Source organism: Neopelma chrysocephalum, unplaced genomic scaffold, assembly GCF_003984885.1.
Source record: "Neopelma chrysocephalum unplaced genomic scaffold, ASM398488v2 Primary Assembly neopelma1_87, whole genome shotgun sequence".
Taxonomy (NCBI): Eukaryota; Metazoa; Chordata; class Aves; order Passeriformes; family Pipridae; genus Neopelma; species Neopelma chrysocephalum.
Window position 1 is genome coordinate 1,442,000 of NW_020897749.1, and position 22,898 is coordinate 1,464,897.

General features: G+C 43.1%; 1 protein-coding gene and 1 long non-coding RNA gene across 12 annotated transcripts in view; one reads left to right on the top strand and one right to left on the bottom strand.

Annotated features, from left to right (window-relative positions):
* Positions 1-1,706: 1,706 nt before the first annotated feature.
* Positions 1,707-7,686, bottom strand: LOC113972024. The gene is made up of 3 exons (XR_003535740.1): positions 7,615-7,686; positions 7,095-7,224; positions 1,707-6,576 (listed from the first exon to the last, which is right to left on the bottom strand). It is a non-coding gene; the product is annotated as an uncharacterized LOC113972024 (long non-coding RNA).
* A 1,818-nt stretch (positions 7,687-9,504) lies between these two features.
* GABRR3 (gamma-aminobutyric acid type A receptor rho3 subunit) overlaps positions 9,505-22,898 on the top strand; it is a 34,509-nt gene continuing 21,115 nt past the window's right edge. Inside the window, exons 1-4 of one of the 11 annotated variants that reach the window (XM_027692655.1) lie at positions 9,699-9,851; positions 10,277-10,391; positions 13,352-13,428; positions 16,639-17,145. In XM_027692655.1, the coding sequence (XP_027548456.1) occupies positions 17,018-17,145 (128 nt within the window). In that variant the 5' untranslated portion in view covers positions 9,699-9,851; positions 10,277-10,391; positions 13,352-13,428; positions 16,639-17,017. Of the gene's footprint in view, positions 9,528-9,698; positions 9,852-9,920; positions 10,392-10,680; positions 13,429-15,101; positions 17,146-22,898 lie in introns of those variants that run through there. The other 10 variants (XM_027692653.1, XM_027692658.1, XM_027692656.1 and 7 more) reach the window with 10 other exon arrangements.

Here is a 22,898-nt window from a genome sequence, read left to right on the forward strand (position 1 = left end):
GTGAGAGGGGAGCTGTGTGGTTAAGAATAAGGCAGAAAGAATGCAAATGTATTTTTAGTTGAAATTAGAGCCACCTTTCTAAGTCTACAGCCAAATGATCCTGGCTCCTCTTATGCAAGGCAACAACTATCCTGGGGACTTATGGTGACAAATGAGCCTGTGAACCAGCTAAAAAGCTCACTCGTGTATTGTCGAATTTTAGTGTTGCACATGCAGGGGTTCCCTCCTGTTTTTACTTTCTCCAGAAAAAACACAAGTCAAAACTTGCAGAGGAATAAGACAGTAAAACAGCATGTTATTTCTAGGTTTCCCGAACTGAGGAGCCGCGCAGGAACGTTCAGGTTTCTGTGGGCTGGGAATGTCAGCTGGGAGCAGGGGAGCCACTGGAACGTGACGCACGGGAGCTATTTAGAGCAGTAAGGAGCCGATAGCTCTGATACTGCACAGCGAGGGGCAAGGAATCTGCAGTGTGGCTGTGGATGGAAACTGCTGCAAGTGTGGAACAGGCAGAACACTGCTAAGCTGATTACAAACAGCATTTTGAACAATTCATTCAGAAGAAAGGACATCCAGGTGCCTGAGGGAGGTAGTGAACCAGGCCAAGGCCATCAGCATGGACCTCCGCTTGGCCATGTTTTTTTTCCATTACTCAACAGGTGCTTCCCAGTGTTATCAAAGATGTTTAGAACAGAAACATGCTCTCCAGAAGCTGAGAATAAATGAGGTTGCAGCGTGCTCTCTCTGGAAAGGGGATTGACAGCTAGATAGTCATGAATCATAGCATTCCCTAAGCAAAGAAAAGCCCAACCTGCTGCACACAAAAATCACTAATAAAGTGTTTTTTTTTTTTTTTAACTGCTGTGGGATTAGAGGATTTATTACCCCATAGGGGGTGAGGAGATAGAGCCTTGCTGACCATGGCTCCTTTTCTCACTCTAAATCAAACGGCTTTTTCAACCTTAATTTGCAGGGGCTGGACCTACTACCTCTGAGAAAATCTGATCCATCTCTGGTCTACATTTGGACAGCACAGACTTTGTTTCTCGCTGTGCTCCACCCAAGTGTCCCTCATTTTTGTCCAAGCTACAGGTTTGATATTAGTACTGGATTCCTGCTGTCTGCAGAAACAGCAGCTACAGAGCACCATATCCTTGTGGTTCAAAAAGTGACAAGGAAATTAATGGAACAGTTGATTAAGTTTTACAGGCCTCCCAAGCCAAATGATTTCAGACTGCATTCTGCTCATACTGCAGGAAGCTTGGGCTACTCAGTGGGTAATTTGGTGGTCTGCTCACCTTTATTTTTTACTAGATCCTCCTTAGGTAAGAGTATCCAGGATAGGATGATAATAATACTTTTTAAAGCCCTTTCTTAATCCTGATTTGTCTGAAGTGCTAAACATTAGCAGCACTGGTCTTCTACCCCTACTGCAGGCTTGCAGACAGATACCTCCCTTGTGGAACAGTTAATGACTTTAAATGATCTTGGAAAATATGAGAAGCAATCTTCCTCAACTGGCTTTATTAGAAAACTAGGCAGTAACCCTACAACACTGAGTTATGAAATCCGTTTCCTGACTCAGCTGAGCTGCTTAAACTGTAAGGGAGGAGTGTAAAAGCTGAATTACCACCTGCATTTTAGCTATCACACCTGGATCTGAAAAGTAAGGACTTTTTAATCCAGTTTTGTGAGAGATATGGGTGAGAAGATGCTGAGCAAATGGCTGGAAGTACAAAGCTATCCCAGGCTTTGGGGCACTGGGCTAAAGAGAGATGGATTTGGCTGTCAGCAGCACAGAGCTGCTGGGTGAAGTTAGGGAGTGAGAGGCCTCCAGTGAGAAAATGTAACAAGCAAGAAAGGGGAAACACTGATGCTGGATGAAAAACAACCAGAAAGTTGCAAAACTTCAAATCTGTCAAGCGGGAGCAGAGAGGATAAAATGAGAGCAATCACTGAGAGCCAGGGAAGGAATGTTCATTGAAGTGGCAGAACAGTCAGGTACAACAGCACCAGAAATGTCTCCTTTCGCTCAGCAGTCACTGTCCAAGAGTACTGCAGGATAACCAGGACCTGAGCTGTCAGGGAAGACAAGGTCCCACAAACAGACAGATTACCTGTGACCTGTGGAGACAGCTTGAGGAGAGATGATCAATTCTGTTGTCATGGAGTCACCAGCCAATTTATTGAAAGTCAGAAAGGTAGAGTGTAAGGAAGGGCAATCTTTTCCAAGATTAGAGAAGTAGAGTACTTGTAAGCAAAGAAGATAAAGCGGTGTAAAATCATGGAGAGAACACTAGGACATGGAAAGGCAGAGGGACAGTTTAAGAAGATGCAAAATAGATTACCTTCCCCTGAGGTGTTGTAAAGACCAAACTCTTAGCACAGCTGACATATCTGTGGAGAACTGATTCTTCTGAAAGCTGGGAGCAACATCCACCAGATCGTAAATTGCTAGAAAATATCTGCTTTACTGGATTTCAAGAATAACTAGCAGTATTCTAATGTACAGACACTGGGATGACCAGACTGTCAGAGGGATCTATTCCACTTTCCATCACCCCCCAAATTGCTTAAGATACTGGAACCTCCACCTGCTCTTCATGACAAAGAAAAGCAAAAACCTGTGGTTTTCCTTAGAAGGAGTAGAAATTCTGCCTCTTTTTCATGGTGATGCTGCTGGGTAAGACTAGTCTTCGATCAAATAAGAGCTTCCAAGACTTGTTTTAGGAGTTAAGCACACCTTAGAAAAGAAACACTATCACTAATAGAGCTCGTACCAAGGATATGCCCCAAAGTGAACATCTCATTCTGTGAGAGCCTCCAAATTTTTATATTACAGCTGTCCCTTTCATCAGCTTCTCCCTGAGGAGCACTTCTTCCCTCGTCTGCTTGTGGCACAGAATTTCTTTGTTTTAAGGTCTCATGGACATCCAAACTTGCCAGTAAGTAACTTGGACATTAAAAGTATATTTTAACATATTTAGTTATGTAGGGCCTTTACTCTTTAAAAGAAAACACAGAGAAAATGGAAGCATTACCTTTAAACTTAATTTGCCTCACTGCACCTAGGGATAATGGCACTAAGGGGATACAAGATCTTAACTGCAGAGGTTTAAAAAGCCTTTGATAGTTCAACGGAGAGTGGCAGTAGCAGAAGTGCCAGGCTCTCACTGCTCTCCTTTTCCTCACTAGCTTTTCCTTCACAGAACGGAAGGAAAAGCTTCCATCTTCTCTGGAGTGACTGACTCTTCTGTAACTGCTGAGGGGTTATGTTACTTCCAGGATACCATCCTTCCCAGTTTAGGGGGGCTGCTCCATGGCCCACATCTGCCCGTCCTGTGAGTCTCGTCCCTTCTCCCTGCCTGCCTGGGAGCCGCCTGCTCCTCGCCTGCAGCACAGGCTGTGGCTGCAGGAATGAGGTGGGAGTGGGGAACAGCAATGCCTCTTGGAGCTTTTCAAAGGCTCAGAATGACTTGTCACTCGTGCAAGTAAACATCTGACAGAAGCATATGGCTCGGAATGAGCAATAGCCCCCCACGCTCGCTCACACGGGAGCTGGCAGGGCTGCTGGATGGAACAATGTGCGCAATAAAGGAAGGGGAAATGCATTTCATAAAACCAGGGAATTAAAATGTTCTCAGAAGTGAGCTGTGCAAAGCAGCTGCCAGTTCCAATGGTTTGCCTACAGTGTTCCTCTCTCTCTCAAATTCTGCCTCTCCTGGCCCCCCACACTGACTGTGGCAGGTACCAAGCAGACACATACTCACTTTCTCCATCCTGTTGTACCTTGCATTTGAGTTGGTGATCCCTGCTCCACCCTTCTGTTGTGCTGGCTCATCACTTCTGGCTGCCTGGTGTCCAGCTGCAGAGTATCCATGTAATCCTCCTCCTGTGAGTTTTGTCCAAACATCTAAGCTTTTCTGAGCCTGCCTGGGTCAATTATGGTATTTTTTTTTTATAAGTAGTAATGCTCTTCTATGGGACCAGGAGAGAGAACTGCTGAGATTCAAGCAAGAGTGGAATGGTAGCTTTATATCAGCATGTCTGGTCACAGGGTTGTCCCAGAGACTCCTCCAAGGTTCTGAGGAGGAGAAAGTGCTGCTGGAGCAAGTGGTATTGGGCAGCCCCAGCCCACTGGGAAAGACATGAGGATCCAGGCAATACCCCGCATCAAAATTCTAATTCAAAAATAGAATGGGTTTTTAAACTGACTTGTAACCAGTGTGATTCCTAAAGAGACAACATAAACATCCCTAGGTTTTCACCCACACTTCCAGCTCTTAAATCCTCTGGAACCGAGAGCTTGCAGGGGACACTTGAGTTGTTCTGGGGTGTTTGCATGACCATGGAGTCTGAAGAATTCCAGGGAACTGTGTCTCAGGCTTCTCAATGCTCATTGGGTATGCTGTGCTATTAATTGGCAGCAATTCTCATGAAGTCAATGGAGAAATTGTGTCTTGGTTTCAGGCCAGACTAAATTTAGGAAAAATTCTGAATGAAACAGACTCCTTCATTTATCAGGAGAACCATTAGGAGAAGTTTAGCTTCTGAGAGATGTTTTTCCCTTATCATCCTTCACAGATGAACAGGTATCTGTGGTAGAACATCACCACTTTATCTTTTTTTTTTTTTTTAAGCCCTAGAGACAGGTAGCTTTAAAAAAAGTGTTGGTATTTTGATGGGTATTTATTTAACAGCTCATTTCATGGTGGAAACCCCTTCATATCAGAAACTTTTGAGAACAATTTCCTCCATCAGCCCAGTTCAGACTCCAGAAAGGCTTTTCCTTTCCATGAAAACTGTATTTTCTGGTTTTGAGTAAATGTAAAAGTGCCTTTCTGTAACTCTTTTTTAATCTTGCTGGAGGCATAACATGAGATACAAGCAGATATTTGATTAATTTTAGTCTAAATGCCAGACTTAGGCAAACTTGTTACGAGTGTGTTGTCTTCAGCTCTAAGCTTAACACGTGAAGTGTCCATTTGATGGTGGCTCCTCCTTCCTCCTCCCCTCACTGCTGCTGGGCTCCCCATGGTCCTCCACGCTGGGGAGATGCCTGTGAGCCCTGCCTGGCAGAGACAGCAGCGTGGCTTAGCTCCACACAGGGGGCTGAGGCAAGATAGCTGTGGTCCCCTCCCTGCCCGCCCCCACAGCCTGGCAGCTCTCGGACAGGGATTAGGAAGCAACTGCGCGAGTTGTGCTCTGGCAAAGTATTTTCTTTGACAACAACAGAGAGGAGGATATTGCAGGAAGAGGGAAATCAGTTTCCCCTTTTCAGATTATTGTAAAGAACGGCCAACAATTTCTGCCTGGTCTTGCTTCCATGAGACACTAAAGCTGTCCCAGACGCTGGAACAGCCAAGGCAGCAAGGGGCTCGATGGCAGCTCGTTCCCACTGCCCTGCCCGAGCTGCCAGGCTGCTCCTGGAAACCAGCCTTGCTGGCAGACTACTCGTGAATCTCTGCCGTTCGGGCTCTGCAGCACCAAAGCAGCTCCAGGTCGTCAGTCTGTGAGCCGGCAGCGGATCCATAGATGGAAGGATCACAGGAGTCTGCAGGACACTGAGGAAATAATGTGCTGCAGGCAGCTCCATGCTTGGCTCTGCCTGTCAGCTTCAATTCCAGCTCTTTAATTTCCTGTGCCTGGAAGTGGTGGTGAAGGGCCGTGCTATCATTTAAAGACTCTGCCTTATACTATGTGTTCTTTTGGGATGGAGTTTGTAATATTTTAGTATCCATCCCCAGGATCTCCATCTGCTGCTGTTCTTTTACTGAAGTCTTTTGAAACTTGCCTATATTAAAAAGACTAATTTTTATTAAGATTTTTTAAAAATATATTCAAAGGGCTTTGAGAACATATAGAAAACCACTTGCCTTCTAATCCAATAAAAATCACAAACCATTGTGTTTTACCTCTAAAACTCAGTACTGAAGAAAACAGGAATTGGGTTTGGCCTGACATATTTCATTCTACTGGGCTATGGAGCTATTCAGATGAGGTGTGTTTGCATTTGTTCTCTTCCCTTTCTCCTTACAGTCTCTTACTCAAAACAGTGGGCTACCTAAAATGGAGGAAGTGGAATCTTACATTTGTTGTGAAATGAAAGCCAGTGGCCAAGACACTGAATGGCCCTTTTAGAGCATTATAAAGTCTCCCACCACCACCAGAAAGGGTAAAATGGATTTTTGACAATCCCTTGGTTTTTATCTGGAATTTTTGCATGAATAACAAATACTGTGTCTTCATATTAAAAAAAAAATGCTTTGACACTGTGTAAGACACACTGGAGATGATTCATGAGCTTTTACTTCAGCATGACTGTTGTTCCATCCTGACCTATACTTCCCATTTTAATTTGAATTCTCTTACCTGCATCATGGTAGAAATCAACCCTTTGTCTTGTGTAAGATCTTAGAAAAAGTAGACTATTCCAGTGTAATGAAAATGCACTATTTCCAGCAAGACAAAGCCAATAACAACACCCTTACCTAATCCTTTTATATACTTGGGAAGGTTTGCTGAGAGTTACAGCCTTTGCTTGACTAGCTCTGCTCTGGGCAGAAGTGAGAAACTGTCCTGTAAAAACACATGTCCCCAAGAGAAAATTTAAGGCAAAGAGGATTTTCGAAGTGTAAACAAAAGTGTGAATCATTGCCAGTGGATGTTAAGCTTCATGACTCCTTTTTTACTTCAATTTGCATAGTCGCACTTTCAGGCTGACTCTTGGTGACGAGGTACAAACTTTATAATCCCTACATTTTCCTCCTGTAGATAAGGCTTCATATCAGAGCTCTGCTGATCTGGTGTTTAGTAAGGAAAAGTATTTAGCAGTAGTGATATAGCTGACTACCTCACTCCTGCTGTAGTAGTAATATTTGTAGTTATACATATTTTTGTACTGGTTTTATACAGGTTATGGAGTTAAGATCCTGCAGGATCAGGGAACTGACACAGAAGGGCCAGAAACTCTATGGACACTGGGTAGTGGGTGTTTGCCCAATGGCCTCAACTACAAATATGCTAAAAAATACAAAAGTATGTATGTTCACTTAATGCTACAGGAGAGAAAGTAGTTTTCCAACAGCTTTCCTTACCAAATGCTGAAAACCCTGCAGGCTGACAACAGTTTAATAACTGACCCTGTCTCTCTGTTGCACTGAATCGTGATATGCTGGGCTCTCTACAACATCCTTTTCTCTATTGATGGAAACCTTGATCTGCAGCCTGAGAAGCAAAGAGGTAAAAGAAGCATCATGAAAAGCAGAAAAGAGAGAAATAATTTTTCAGTGACACAACCGGAACCAGCTTCTTTTCCCCTGACATTTCACAAATTGTGAAATGGAGCCCTGAGCTTCCTGTCTCTTTTTCAGTGTTCTCTCTCAGATGCAGTGGGATGAGACTCACATGATGCAGACGGGGATGCTCTCACATGTATTTGCAGTGTGATTTTTGTTTTTTTTAAAAACACCTATGAATAAAATCCCTCCCTGTCGCCATTGGTGGGAGGCACCCACACACCCAATAATCCCAGCAGTGCATGTACATGTGGTGTGTCTGCGAGCAGCTGACAGGGCTGGGAGCTGTGGGGTGTTGATTGAGGCTGCTGACTGTAACTCTGGGTGTGTTGGAGACTCTGCCTGCCCTGGGCCTGAGTGATATCTCCTGCTGTGGGAGGGTCACGGTCTCCAGGCGCGATCCAGCCCTTGATATCTCCTGCTGTGGGAGGATCACGCTCTCCAGGCGCGATCCAGCCCTTGTGAGTTACATTGATAACAGCTGCACATTGTCCTCCCTCTGCTGAGCGCAGCTCCTTTGTTACAGACAGAAAAAAATTCCACTTCAAAAATACTGGAGAGGATTCTTAGATGCTGAATCCCCAGGCCTGCGAGGCCTAGTGCTTTGCTACAGGTTTTAATCATCTCAATGTTTATTCAATAAGGGGCATAAAGCCAGTACTCTTACAAATTAACCTTATTTTTGACTAGGACTCAAGGTCAAGTCTCAGCTCATACTTCTGGAAATGTCTCAGCCAGAGTTAGCACGTACATTCCTCCATCCACACAGGATTAATCATACTCCTGCCATCTCAGGGTGTTGGAGTGTCTCCAAATTTCCCAAGCATAATTATTTTTTATTTTTCTTCATACTCCCCAAGTCCACACACTGTGGTGACCCCCAAAGCAATACCTATCACCTTCCCTTCCATTCCATTCTAGACTGTGGGTCTAGAACAGGCTGTAACATAATACTTGACAAACCTACACTCTCTGTAAAACAAAACTTTGTTTACTCTTATTATTGGAAAGCTTTTAAATGTGATCACTCAAGACTAATGAAGTAGAAGGCAAGCAAAACAGCATTTCATATCTGCTATTTAAAATCACTTATCCTCAAGTCTTCAAGTCATCCTGAATTTTCACACTTGACAACTTTTGAAGTTTTGGGGGCAAAATGCCTCTGATGTTGGCCCTCAAATTACTTCCACATCAGCAAATCTGTGATGTTTATTTCCACCATAAATATGCTGACACTTCTGCTAATATTTGCAACAGATGAAGGCCGCTGCCGAGTCACCAGGAATGCCTTGCGCTAACGTGATCAAGATTTAAAGTGAAAAAAAGGACGTGGGATGTAAGGAGCCTCTTCACCTTCTTAAAAAGTGCTACAGAGTGATGCCACCTGCGTCAGGTCACAGATGTCAGTGCAGATGGTGTGTCACCTTATGTAACCTGGCAGGGGCCATACGATACTAGGACACTCCATCTGCGTCAGGTTATACAACTGAGGATGTGCTCGAGCCTGATGGCAACAAACAGGCATCTGGACTGGGGCCTGGGTCGCCTTATGTGCAACATGAATTACAAGGATTCAGAGAAATTGGAGCCTCTTGCAGTCAACAGATTAAATTATTTTACTTAAGATGTTCAAGGCAAGCAACTACAACTAAATAGGGATCAAAACAAACGTACAAAGAATGGCAGTAAGAGATGGTGGCAGTGGCACGTTCAGAACAAGTAAAGGGAAATATTTATCCCTGGGCTGGGTAAGGAGGATGTGGAGCTCCCTGCTTCAGGCTGCAGGGACACTATTTCTGAGCAGACTTCTCCTGTGTGCTATCACAAACTAAAACATTCTTTATGTACATAAGGTAATTAGGCTATTACCATACTTAAATTATTTGTGAGGGAGTGTGCTCATTTCTTACTAATCAACGCCTTCACCTTTTTCTGGTGTTCCCATTTCCGATCAGCCCGACCAGAGCCCATCTGTTCTCCTACCATTTCTGTCATACTTTCTGAAGCTTCTACCTTTATTTCAGTTTTTCATTACTTCTAATCGTCTCTTGCACCATAAAATACACCAAGAACTAGCGAAGGGATTAAGATTAAATTAGAGCCACCAGAGCCTATTTTATCCACACGCTAAGGGGTTGGAAGCCAGACTCTGTACGGAATGTCAGGGAAGTTGCTCTGGACGAGGTGTGGCTGAAGCCCGCTGGAAAACACAGGGCTGCTGGACACGGACTCGTGAGTCCCCTTGGATTGTCTTGGACGTTTGTCCAGCCTCACAAGCACATTTTTTTTTCCCCCTGTTGCTGCCCCCTTCTCATTTTATCACCTTATACTTCCCGCCCGCTGGTCTTTTGCCCCACACGCTCCTCTACGCGCGGCCCCCCTCCCTCAGGTGCGCTGAGGGGCCGCCCTCCCTCCCCACCAGTGGCGGCCATTTTCTCTCCTTCTCCCCTACCCAGCCCTTCTCGCCCTCTCACCGCCTTCCCTACCGGAGCGGCGGGAAGGGCAGGGCAGGGCAGGGCATCTGATTTTGCTCACAGAATCACAGAATGGTTAAAGGTTGGCGGCTCCGGGCGGACAAGGGACCGGCACTTGCGGGCGGGGCAGCGGCGGGCGCTGCCATCTCGCGGCGCTCGGCGGGAGCGGCCGGGAAGGCGCTGCCTGAGGGCGCAGCTGGGAGCGGGCAGGGGGGAAATACCTGTGGTTCCCCCAAGTTGTTTCGAGGATGGGGGAAGGGTTTAGTGAAATAGTCAGCAACCCTGGGTTGTCTGTGTTGTTTTGGGTTTTTTTGAGATTTGTTTTGTTTTGGGTTTTTGTTTGTTTGTTTGTTGGGTTTTGTTTTTTTTCCCCCGCAGAAATAAAAGTGGGAGAAAAGGAGAGTTGGTCTGCCTTGAGTCCCGTGTCAGGCACCCAGGGGCGAGGAGGAGGCAGAGCTGGAAGACCTGTGGCTTTGGATTTCTCTGCGTGCTTGTTTTGTCTTACAGAAACCATGTACACGGGTTCTGGGATCCCCCACAGCTTTTTCTGTGCCTAAAGGCAATTTACTGGGTCAGGATTTCTGCGCTGAGGGCAGCACAGCAGGGTGATCTTGGAGTGAAGGTGGCTCCATTTTCTTGGTGATCTCAGCTATGCTTTACATGTATTTTTACATATGGAACGTGGCATAGCCCTGATACCTGTGTTGTATCTCACAGACCAGATATTTGAATGGCCTTATCTTTACATTAACAGTGAAATGATGAACAGAAGTGATAAAGCTTTCAGAAGAAATTCTTCCCTGTGAGGGTGGTGAGGCCCTGGCACAGGTTGCCCAGAGAGACTGCGGATGCCCCATCCCTGGAAGTGTCCAAGGCCAAGTTGGATGGGGCTCTGAGCAACCTGGTCTAGTGGAAGGTGTCCCTGCCCATGGCAGGGAGGTTGGAACTTGGTGATCTTTAAGATCTCTTCCAACCCAAACCATTCTGTGATTCTGTGAGCAAATTTCCCACCAACCTTCATTGCTGCTGCCCTTCACTTTGCTTTCCTCTCCTTCAAGATTTTGTTGATGTGAATTGCTCAGATGTTTATTGGTTTAGGAATACGTTCTTTTGTCAGCCACTAGGAAAGCAGAAGTTGTGAAATCTTAGAAGTCCCGAACACGGGCACCCTCTAGGAAGTGTAAAATGTATAAAACTTAAATATATATTTACTTTAGCGTACAATTCACATAGTTGAAATTGGCTTTCCAGTTTGAAATGAGCACCTGCTCTGTGATGTTAACATATGTTTCTCTGGAAGATATCAATGGGAAAGAAAAGCCTGGAAAACAGCCACAGAGAGTTGTGCCTGATGGCTTCTGAAGCTGTTTTGTGACCAATAGAGATGAGACTTTAATCAATAAATCTGTCTCTATTTTGACTGCAAGATGAAAAAAGTTTGCAGTGCCAAAGCTGAAAGGCACTTTTGTTTCCCCCCACTATTCAACAATTTTTTTTCTCTTCATGTTCATTGATGACAGAACAGGAGCTTTGTAGAGATGCAATACATTTCATAAATTAGTTCCCATCGGAGATATTGTTGACTCCTGGACAGCAAACTGGGCACACTGCAGGAAGTGCTTAATATACATCAGTGTGGCAGCAAGAAAAGAGTAAACACAGTTGCTGAATTGTTTTGTTTCAGTCTGTGGAGGGAAATGAGCCAAAAGAACTTCAGGTAGCAGTTAGGATCTGGCTGGTAAGCACTGCTGAGAGACCACACTACTTGCCAGACTGCCAAGGAAATAAGGAGAAAAAAAAATAATCTCATGCAGTATATATTGCTTTTTGGATTGAAGCACAGTATTCAGGCCATGCATATGGCAAACTAGCTTACTTTCTGGGGATACACTATGGTCTTTCTGTGAATTGCTTGGGTTTATGGGTCATCCCCTTGATCTTCCCTCTCTGGGGAGAGAGGGCAAAAATTTTTTAAAGAAGTATATCCAACAAAGATAAGCAAACTGTAGTAACTCATCCTGGGAAAAGATGGACATAAATGCAGGAGCAGGGTGTCTGTATCCCATGCCTGTGGTCAACATGAGGTGGCAGAAAGGCAAAGTTTTCTGCCCCTGAGGTTATGAGAAGTGTAAATCTGTGAAGAATGTGGCTGCTTGTTTTGCCAGAGATCACCCTAAAGATGCAGCTGTTCCTTAACTAGAGGCAGCAAAACTGATTGTTTTACTTTCAGAATTGTTGCTGCAGAACTTAAGTAAAGAGATTAAGGGATGAAATTAATTCAGTGATTGTTCTGTCCAGGGCAGAATGATGAAAGGGAAAGAATCCCCGACTTAGAGGCTCTGGAAATAGGGAATGCAAAGAATCGGGGAAGTGTGTGGCTTTTCTTTGTTAGGCATGACGCTTTTGCAACCCAAATATCTAATTGTACAAAAAATGTAAAAGCACTTTAATGAAAAATAACAAACAGTTGTTCTGTAATGAGAAGAAACGGCAGACCACTGAAGTTACATTTGATTTCTAGAGTTTTGATCTCTCGTCAGCTGTGTATGGTTTTCAGAGTGCTGATTTTAAGATATGTTGACCACTCAGTTGCTAATGAAGCCAACTGGATGCCAGATATTTTGCATTTCTTGTAGGGGTTTCTGAATTCATGTTATTTCCCAGTTTTGCTTTAGAGTTTAGATTACAAATCTGAGATTTAACTTTACTACTAACAGGAATGATTCAGGGGTTCAAAAAGAGGAATAGCCTCAGATCCATGGCTGGAGAAGCTGTCAGAACAGAGAATTTCTTTGGAAAACATGTTCAAGACTGTGTGTTCAACACACTAAAGCAGTTTAGAGTCGAGCCAGACTTCCCAAGGCTTCAGAACAAAGACCAAACTCCTGGGCTCAGTCTGGATCCAGGTGATGTGATGAGCCCACTGCAGGTGGGGACTGTGCATCTGTAATGCTTGGATTTTTGGTTTCCTTCACAGCAGTGTTTGTCTGATATCAGGAATGCTCCCTTTGATGATATGAGAATTCCACAGACAGTGAGGTATAAGAAAATGTAAGAAACAGTAAGTCCAAACCCATGATTTCACAAGAAATTCGTACTTGAGCCACAAAAAAAGTATGTCCTGTAAAAGGGAAAAGAAAAACATTCAGGATTTTTTTAAAAACAGTATAACTAAGCATTTATCAGAAATATATGATGTGCTTACTCAAATATGGAATCATAATGCTCAGTGTCTGCTTTCCTCCCACTTCATCCTGTTAGGAAATGTGAACAGATACCTTATTCTGGGAACTTGGTTTGTCATTTGCATTAATATAAGCAGGACAAACTGTCCTTAATTCTGACATTAATTTTGCAAGTCACCACGATATAAATGGTAAGTGCTCTGCACCGAGTCTGTTACCATAGAAAAGCAAAATGCTGCCTATTCCTGTGCTGTGGTGTTGCATTCACACTCTCACAGGCAGAGCTCTGGTAATCTGCTTTCTGTGATTTGCTGGTTGTTTATCAGAAGTGAGTGCCTCCTATGAGACTTTTATTAATGTTTTTTTTTTTCCTTGTGTTTCATTCTCTGATTAGGAGAATAAAAAATTACACACCAGTTAAACCCACACTACCCATTCCACTTGGCATCTCTTCTCACTGCAGCTAATTTACAGGTTGGTAACTGGAAGTGCTGGTGTGCTGTGGGGTTTCAGCTCCATATGTTTAAAGGGGCCTTTAGGTGTGATCAGATTTCCTGCAAAATTCCAGCCTCTGAAACATCTCTTCATCCCTGGCATTCTTCCGTTTTCGTTTTTATAATAGCTGTTGCCAATTTGCTTTACCTTGTGATCTGTGGTGGAGAGGGGTCTGTGGTTCCAGATTGCAGTTACCAGAAGCAATGTTTTATTTTGCTGACTTAAAAGAAGGCATCTCATTTTTTTGATACCAGGTGGTTTATTCACCTTTGTTTCTTTTCTTTCCCTGCTTGTTTGTAAACTGTTCCAGTGAGCTTATGCACCCTCTGCTGGGTTTTGTCCTGGAAAGATAAGCACTGCAAACTCTTCATGGGCTGCAGAGAAGGGATGATTTTAAAGAAATATTTTACTGATAGCAAAGAGAAAATGCTCTGTGTTTAAACACAAGAACCAATCACCCAGCACAAGCAAAGTATATTACCTTGTCTTTATTCTTCTGCAAAGATGGATCTTTTTAGAATTTATTACTGACAAATGCCTAGGAGATTAACCTGTTTTCTTAATGGCAATTTATAATGATATTATAATCTTCTCTGTGTAATGCTCCCTTGCCCAGAGGAAATGAAAGCAGCTCCGGCATGAAGAAACCCCGTTGCCGTGGGTGACAGCGAGTTGCCCTCACTGATATTCACGCTGGTCAGTGGAAGTGTTTGCCATTCCCCTCTGCAGGAATCCATCCTGAGGACTCCACGTGTGTGGGCCGGACCGTTTCTGGAAATATGCCACAGTCAAGGACAGAGGGGTAGCGCTTAGATTTTCAGCGTGCTTAGGCAAGGCCCCTCAAGGTGTATCTATGGCATCAACCTCGTGAAGGTGTGGAATGCGTCAATGCACCCAAGCCCTTGCTTTTTTTTTTTAGTAAAGCTGGTTATAACAGGGGCAGTCAAAGGAGCATTCAGCATGTTTTGGAAACCCTCCATGGAGCAGTCTTTTCAGCACCACAGTTCTTGCTACAGCCGGGAGTAATAAAACAGCAGGGTGCCGAGAGCTGAATGAAAACAGCAGCTGATTGCCTCTTTCTCTGCTAAAGACTTCCCTCTTCTGGAGGGAGGGACGTTCATATGCAGCTTGGCCAGAGGTGTGCTGGTCATTCTGCAAAGCCTGTCTCTGCCATATTTCTGGAGCAGGGGTTCTAAGCACCCCCTTTTCCAGCTGGGAAATACATTCACAAAGCAATTTTCCTTACTTGTTTTTAATGGACTCCTTTGACTTCCTCGAGGTCAGTACACAAAATTTCTGCACTACTATGATGTGATCTAACCACAGACCCCTTCAGAGCTCTTGGTGGATAACCTCAGCACCCAGAACGTCCTCTCTTTCCCTGTTCCTTGTCTCCTGCTTAGTGAGGATAACAGCTAGTGGATAACTTCTAAAACATGGCTTTCTCCAAAGTATCTGGAAACAATGTGAATGATCAGAACTAGCAGAGAAGACAGCATGTAAGTGTTGTTATTCTTTTGTAGTTGAGGGAAACGTTTGGAAATGAATTAACACTGATGAATGTGCAGGTAGCTGGATGTGCAGAAATGTGGTAACTTTATTTACCACACAGCCTGCAGTGTAGTTTGGTTTTTATTTCATTTGCTGCTACTGTTGGGCCTGTCCTTGGATGGGGAAAGAACAGGATCCAAAGGCTTTTGGATTTTTTCTTATAGGTAATTTAATCAGTGGTCTGATACTTTGATATATGTAGGGTGGGTGACACTAGGGAACTTAACCAGACTGGCTCAGGAACTCGTATTATCTCCTCCTGGAATAAATTCTCATTAGAGTTATTGTTTATTTTCCCTTTTCCATTCAAATGATAATGATTAAAAGTTTGTTAAAGGTCTTATTAACTACAGGTTGTGTTTACCTTGTCTAGAAACTCCCTCCTGGGAATACACAAGATCTGCTGGAAGCACTATCTGACTATCCCTAGGTCAGGCTACAAATGATCTTCCCTAAGTTTGCTGAACAGGAAAGGATTAAACCATGAACAGTTGAATGAGATGGATAATAGGGTTGAAACCCATTGATCTAGGCCACCAAACTCAATCTAACACTGTTAAAGTTTTATGGATGGTTGGGAAGGGACTTCCCCCCCACACACATGTTTTTTTAAGTCACAGGCAGATGTTCAACTCCAAATGGAAAAAACCAGTGGGAATTAGCTGTCAATTGGTAACCTCCACGTGGAAGTCATTTACGTCTGGGAATTATTTCTTGGCTCAGATGAAGTTAGTTGGAAATCTCAGGAAACTCCTGAGGAGGCAGTTGCCCACATCACAGAATTATTGTCCCAGGGTGCTTGGGTGTTAACAATCTCAGCAGACACAGTGTTGGGCTTGGTTTTATTCCTCTGTTTGTTTGTCTTAGGAAGAAATCTACCGCTGGGAGACCCCAATTACTCCTCTATCTGTTAGACAGAGGTTGGGTATTTTCATTTCCCAGACTTTCAGTCTCAAATCTCTGATTATCTAAATAAAGAAAAATAAATATATGCTGTCAATTGTGATAATGACTGAACTTGCTGATGGCTTGAAATGGATACATTTGACATCTAAGAAGATGTGTCCCTGACATTGCCCAGTTTTAAGCCCACAAGAAATCTTACCATCCTTTGTAGCTGGCATGGACAATTTATTGCTTAAGCAACATTTTGTTAATAAAATGCTTTGCAATTCAACCTGCTGTTGAACAGTCAGGGCAGGCTAAATGAGGTAAAGATAAAATTGGGGTTGGTGGAAGATACTGGATCTTAGACATGCACATACCTCTATTTAGCAGAGATTAAATAGCTGCAGAGCTCAGTAAAAAAAAAAAAAGAGGGAATATTGAAACAAGACTTCATTTTTTTAGTTTGGACTTGTTCTGTGATATTGTTCTGTCTAAAGGTAGTTCTGCATGTGCAGATAAAATGCTTGGAGATCACAGAGAGAGAAATGATGTTAACGGTTGGGAAGACAGTGCAATGTAGCCAGTTAACAGAAGAGCTTGATCTGCACAGAAAATGATTCTGAGCAGATAGACACACATATACATAAAGCAAGATTAATTTAGAGACCTTTGTCATTAAGGCAGATTTTTGTATGGTTTTGTGTGGGATTTAAGGGGGATTAAATGTTTGACATCACTTTGCCTGCACAGGCGATGTGGAAGAGGTTACTGAGCGGGTGATGGAGAATTTAAAAACGCGCCTATGCTGAAGGAGTGGAAGCAATGGGTCAGACTGCAGCCTGGCCAAACAAACTGCTGGATCTACCACGTTTCTGAGAACCAGGTGCTTCTGTTTTGACAGCAGATGCTGCAGGGATGTACAGCTGAAGAAATATTTATGATTTGCCAAAGTATGAGGGGAACTCGGCGAGGACGTCAGGACTGGGATGCCCCTGTCTTCTCTCTTCTGTGATGCCTTGCTTCACGTGTATCTTTTGTATGCTATGCTGTTGCTAAACAGTAACAACACTGAAAACAAGAAGTCAGCAAGGTGGATTGGGTGATCAGGTGCGTTTCTCTCTTGGAAGAGATGGTCCTGGTCATGAAACTTCTGTTCCTCACCTGCCTGTGGCCAACAGCAACGCTACACAGCTCTCACAGTCAGCACCACCACCTTCATCGTCGGCAGCAATTATCTTTCTCAAAAAAGCATACCAGGTAAGCAACATACTTCATCTGTCAGTGTTCCTCTGGTGAACTTCATGCTGTCAGACACCTTTCAACTCATCCTTTCTGTTCACTGTCCTGTTTTGCTGCTTCTGGATTTATAGTAACACATAGTAATGCTGGAGTGTTCCCAAAACAGAAATGGTGAAAATTTTTCATAACCAGACATTTCATATTGTAATTTCATGAATGCTTCATATATATATATATATATATATTTAGGTATGTACCCACTCACACCCAGCTCTTTTATCTCCTGTGTTGTAAGGCTACTGTTGTGACACTAGACTTCTACTGTGATGTACCAAGTATTCTTGCCCTCTCACTCCCATTACAAGAAGCAGAAATGCCTTCCAAAGTGATTTCAAGTTTTCAAGTGACTTCCATTACTTAAACAGCAGAGTAGCTACACTGTAAAGATACAGAAGACATTTTTATGGCACTACATGAGGTGAATTATAGATTTACAGAGACAACACACTGTGTTCCCTTTCTACAATATACTTGTGCTTTTATACACTGAAGATTGTCTCTGTTTCTGCTTTTTCCAATCAAGTAGCTGGTTGGAAATGAGTAATGATACAGAGGTTTTTACATGTGAGTTTCTGTGCAAAGTGTTAGTGCTTTTTCCCCCCAAATGCAATTTCACATCTGCCACGTGAGGTCTCTCAATACGTTTCCAGGTTAATCTAACAGTATGTATCTAACCAATCACTACCATTGACAATCCAAGGAAAACTTCTCTTTGTTGGGAATAAATAGCTCCATTTAAGGGAGGAGAAGGGATACAACTGTTAGATTTTTCAGTGTGCTTGACCACCTACTAAAATGAGCAGGGGAGCTCATAGTTTATTTGTACAGTATCACATATTGAGGAAAAGTAACATAAGTGAACTCCTCTGATGTGTTCAAGTTGTTTTTTTTTCCTCAAGTTGCATGCTTTGTAGCAAGGCTACAGCTGTTCACCTCCTGTACCACTTCTTATGTGATAATCCATCAGTGAAATATCTCTGAAACCCTACATGTCTTGATAAAATCACGTTTAAGCCATGCAAGGTAACAGGTTACACAACAGAGGTGCCTGGAGATGTTGCATCACTCAGTACCTCTGGATTTCTTTTTGAAGGTATAGGTTCAAGTTTGGTCTAAGCCAAAAGCTCATGAAAAGCATGGCTATTCAGCAGATTGTTTCAAGCCCACTGACAGCTTTTGTGAGTGGGTGCTCACAGAAAATAAACAGAACTAGCCCTAGTATCAACATAAGGTTTAATCTGGTGCTTTGCTTGTCTCGGGAAGCGGTTAAAAATCAAATGGAAACAGCATAAAATGCCTTGTTATTGCTAATGGTAGTGGCAAGGAGGGTGTGTTTTAAGCTCAGCTGATACACTTTTGTCTGTGCTAAAAGGAAAGCATATGCTCCTGTTTGCATTTATCCTGCTCTGCAGTAGCTGAGAGCAGTCACTCCATCACTGACGTAAAAAAGTCACAAAGCAGGAAAGAATCCTGGTGGTAGGAGAAAGCAAATTTTGAGGCATCCTGCTGGACATCCTCTTGCCAGAGGACAGCAGTACCAATACTAGCACAGTGTCTTCTCCACCTTCACAGATCTTTACTAATGCATATAAATGGATCCATGTGACAATCCTGTGAGACAGGGAGGGTGTTAACAGAAAAGGAAGAATAGGAACAAGGAGGAATGCCAGGACTGCAGTTTTCTTTACACAAGGCATGCTTTGGCATCCCACATGTTCCACTTCCAAGGTCCCAGGGATTTCAAACTAGGAAGAAGCCTGCAGAATCTGAGCCACACAGGATCCCAAAGCTTAGCAGCTGCAAATCCAGCTTTTCTCTGCAAAGGATCCAAATGTGTTTAATTTCTCTCTGTTTCATTCTCTGTTTTTGTTCTACTGGAAGAATTATCTTCATTGCAACAGGGTCTGACTTTCCACCAGCCTCTTTTTCTTTCTGGGGAAAAATCTTTCAGCCAGCACGAGGGTTATTAGGGACACAGCTGACAGATGGCCTTGGTTAAATGGGTGGCCTTTTAAAAAGAATCCCATGTGAAAATGTTACTTAACCTACAAGTTCCACTGTTTTAATAGAGTAACCCAATTCTCCCTCCAAAGCTATTTGTCTGCATTCTCCTGTAAAGAAGATTTTAAAGCATTAACCAAAAGTACATGAGAAAGCGATTATTCTCATGGTCCATTTCCTACAGCAAAGAACAAAACATTTGATTGTCAAAATATTGGGCTTTTTGGCAGTGCATGTTGCTGATGTTACTGAACACTTAAAAATGCATTTTTATGTGTGTGAGAGAGAACTATACAACTTTGATTATTACATTTGTCTGGTCTTCAAGATTTGGTAAATTTGTTAAAACCTTTAAGAGATCACACTGCTGTGTAACCCCACCGACTCTTCTGGGAGTAAGATTTCTGTAACTTCTACCTTTTGGATACCTTTGATTTAGTAGTAGCTGGGGACATAGCACTGGAAAGAAACCTATGACCATGAAATCTAGGGTATTCTTTTTATAGAAGGGTCCTTAATAGTATTCTTTTCATAAACTTATCTAATTTCATTTTGAGTATAACAAGATATTTTTCCCTACTAAAACAGAAGAACAGCCACGCAGGATCTTACCTAAGGTCCTTGTACTCCACTGAGTTTATAACAAGGGCTTGTAAGCACAAGTTTGGAAGAATAAGGACAGGGCAAACAAATAAGATATTTCTCCCTGGTACTCCCAGCTGTGTCAAGTCACCAAGTTTCCTTCAGACACATCCTGTGTTGGATGTAATTTCTGTAGATTTATTGATCTTCAGTGTATTTCTTTTCCATGAACTTGTCCCATTGCTCCCTGAAGCATAAACTTCTGATAACCTGGTTAGGTTGAAGACAACCAGCTGGGATACTAACCACATCAGTGCCATGAATGCCATGGAGCTACACTGGTGGCATTAAGTGATTAAATGCTCTAAACAAAAATGATCCAAGTACCCTTGAGCAGACCTTTGACCTTTCATTTGCTAATGGTAATCAAGGTTAGGTAGGAGCAGCTAAATTTACCTTTAAAAACCTGGCACAATTTTGTCCATTTTTAAATAATTCTGAATTAGTTGCTGTGGTTTTGTAGGCAGTGAGTAACTGCTCTTTGAGAGCTCTGTCAAATACAAAGGTCCATGTAGTAGTACTGGGTAAGGAAGTGTCAGAACAGTATTCCTTACTTTTTTTCATCCAAAAAGCTGGTGCTTCTATTAACTTGCTGTATAATTACCAACAGGGGTGTCCTCTCTAGGGGATCTGAAACACTTCAAGTGCTTTTTACGACCTCTTTTGGAATGTAGTCATAGATTACCATTTCATTTGGATAATGAAAAATGCTGCCTGGAATACAGCTGTGGAGAACACAGCTGTAACTGGAGGCAGGAGTTTCTTGAGGATGTGCCTCACTGAGGCCAATAAACTGGTATTGATCATTGCCCAGATCCATGCTAATACCAAGGCATCTGTCAGGGTGCACCCAGGGAGGTAAATTCCCTTTTTTTAGATGCATGTGTCTGCTGATAGATGCATCTGCAAATGATTTCACAAAAATTTCTTCACTCAGAGGGCTGTCAAGGCCTGGAACAGGCAGCCCAGGGAAATGGTTGAGTCACCATCCCTGGAGGTGTTTAAAAGGCATGTTTAAAAGATGTGGTGCTTAGGGATGTGGTTTAGGGATGGGCTTGGTAGGGCTGGGTTAATGGTTGGACTTGATGATCTTAGAGGTCTTTTCCAATCTGAATGATTCTGTGATTCTGTGTGGGCTTTTCCTCCCAGACACCTCTTCTGCTTTTTAATGGAATTGATACCATGGGAAGGAACATGAAAACATGTGCTGCTGATTTCACAGTACTGTGGTGCTGATCAATAGTTAGCTCCTGGTCTAAGATTTATTTGGAGTAAACAAACACATACATGAGAGTCCCTTTGAATCATCAGTTAAATAACTGCAATGCTGCAGTGAGGACAATTTAATACTGTAACTCTTTGCCAAGGAGCTACATCTGGAACCCACATGCTGATGTTGAAGGAGTATCTGTTGGAGAACACTTCTTAGCCCTGGGCTGGGGAAGTAGTCAACAGGAGAAAAAATGTGGCGCAGAAGTGTATTATTTTTTAATTATCTTAGAAATTTTAATGGCATTTTTCCAAGTTTTGGTACCTGTGCAGGTGGAAGGTTACCAATGTCCATGAAATTCATCCCGAGTACCATAAGCATATATCTCTGCATGTAAGCCTATTTTCCTTTACTGTAAAGGTTTATAGAAAGGTACTGAAGAGAAGATGTAGCATGTCTGTAATAATGCTAACAATGCTCTTCTGACACCTGCAAGATGTTGCCTGGCTTGAAGAACCACTTTTGATAGCAGCTAGAGAGAATTATAGAATTCCACCATTTGCATATATAAAACATCAGCTGTTCAAGTAAGTGGGCACAAAAGATGCTTTTCATAGAGGCAGCATTTCTGTTTATTTTGTCCTCATCCGGAAAAATAGAAGGAATATCAAAGTCCCATAACATCTCTTCTCAGTGACTTATTAAGTAGAACATTCCTGCCCTGGTGGCTTATGTTTTGCCTCTCATGGCCAGGGAAAGTCTGTCTCAGTCACACACTTCTAGTAAGAAGCTGTGACAGATGAATCGTAGTTCCAGGCTGCTTCTTCCAGTGAAATCATCGGAGCATCAAACAGCCCTTTTTCTTGGCACATCCGCTGACAAATAACCCAGTGCTTCCAAAGTGTATGAGCTGTGCCACGGCACTCTGAGCATAATTCATCATCTTCTCTTACGCTGGTTCCCAAGCAGCAGAATTTCCCTGTTGCAGAGCACTGCAGGTGTTCAGTCCTGCTACCCATCCTGCTCTAACACAGGCTTCCTCTGTGGTGGTTTTAATTCTCTGAAGGACGGGGTTTTGTTTTAGCATCCACGTGGTTTTCCTACTTGGAAAACTAAAGGCTGTGTTTGAAATGCCTGATGGGCTTTCTGATTGCCCTGATAATTTGATTCAGCCAACATTGATACAGAACTTCAAGGGTAATAAGGTCAATTAATTTGTTCAAGCCCAGCGGTTCTGAGTAGCCCCACAGCCCCCTCAGTGTTCTTGTATTTTAAAATTAATTTCTTGGGCTTCATTGTAAGGAAAAAAAGGGGGGAAAGGAGAAAAATAAGTAAATACAGGCCCACACCTTATCCTGAAGTGTTCCTTAAGGTAAACCTTCCCTTAAGCAGTGTTTGACTACAGGGTCAATCTTCACAACAGGTATCTATCAGTCAGTCTAAAATAATAATTGGAGTTTCTGGCAGCAAAGTCCCAGAGAATCACAGAAAGCATGAAAGAAGTTGTGCCTAGGGACAGCCCCTTGCCTGTGGCAAAGCAATTGTATTTAAGTCATTCCTACAAAGAAATGTCTGACCTATTCTTAAACAGCCTGAGTGAAAGGAGTCTCAAAACCTGCCCAGGCAATACGTTCCCACGTTTCACTATTGTCACCATGAGAAAGGTGATCCTAATGTGTACTATAGAACATTGACTCCTAGGATCATGTAGTTCCAATCCCTCCTGCCTTGTGCAGGGACACCTCCCACAAGACCAGGTTTCTCAAAACCCCATCCAGTCTGGCCTTGAACACTTCCAGGGATGGGGCATCTGTAGCTTTTCTGGGCAGCCTGTTCCAGGGCCTCACCACCCTCTCAG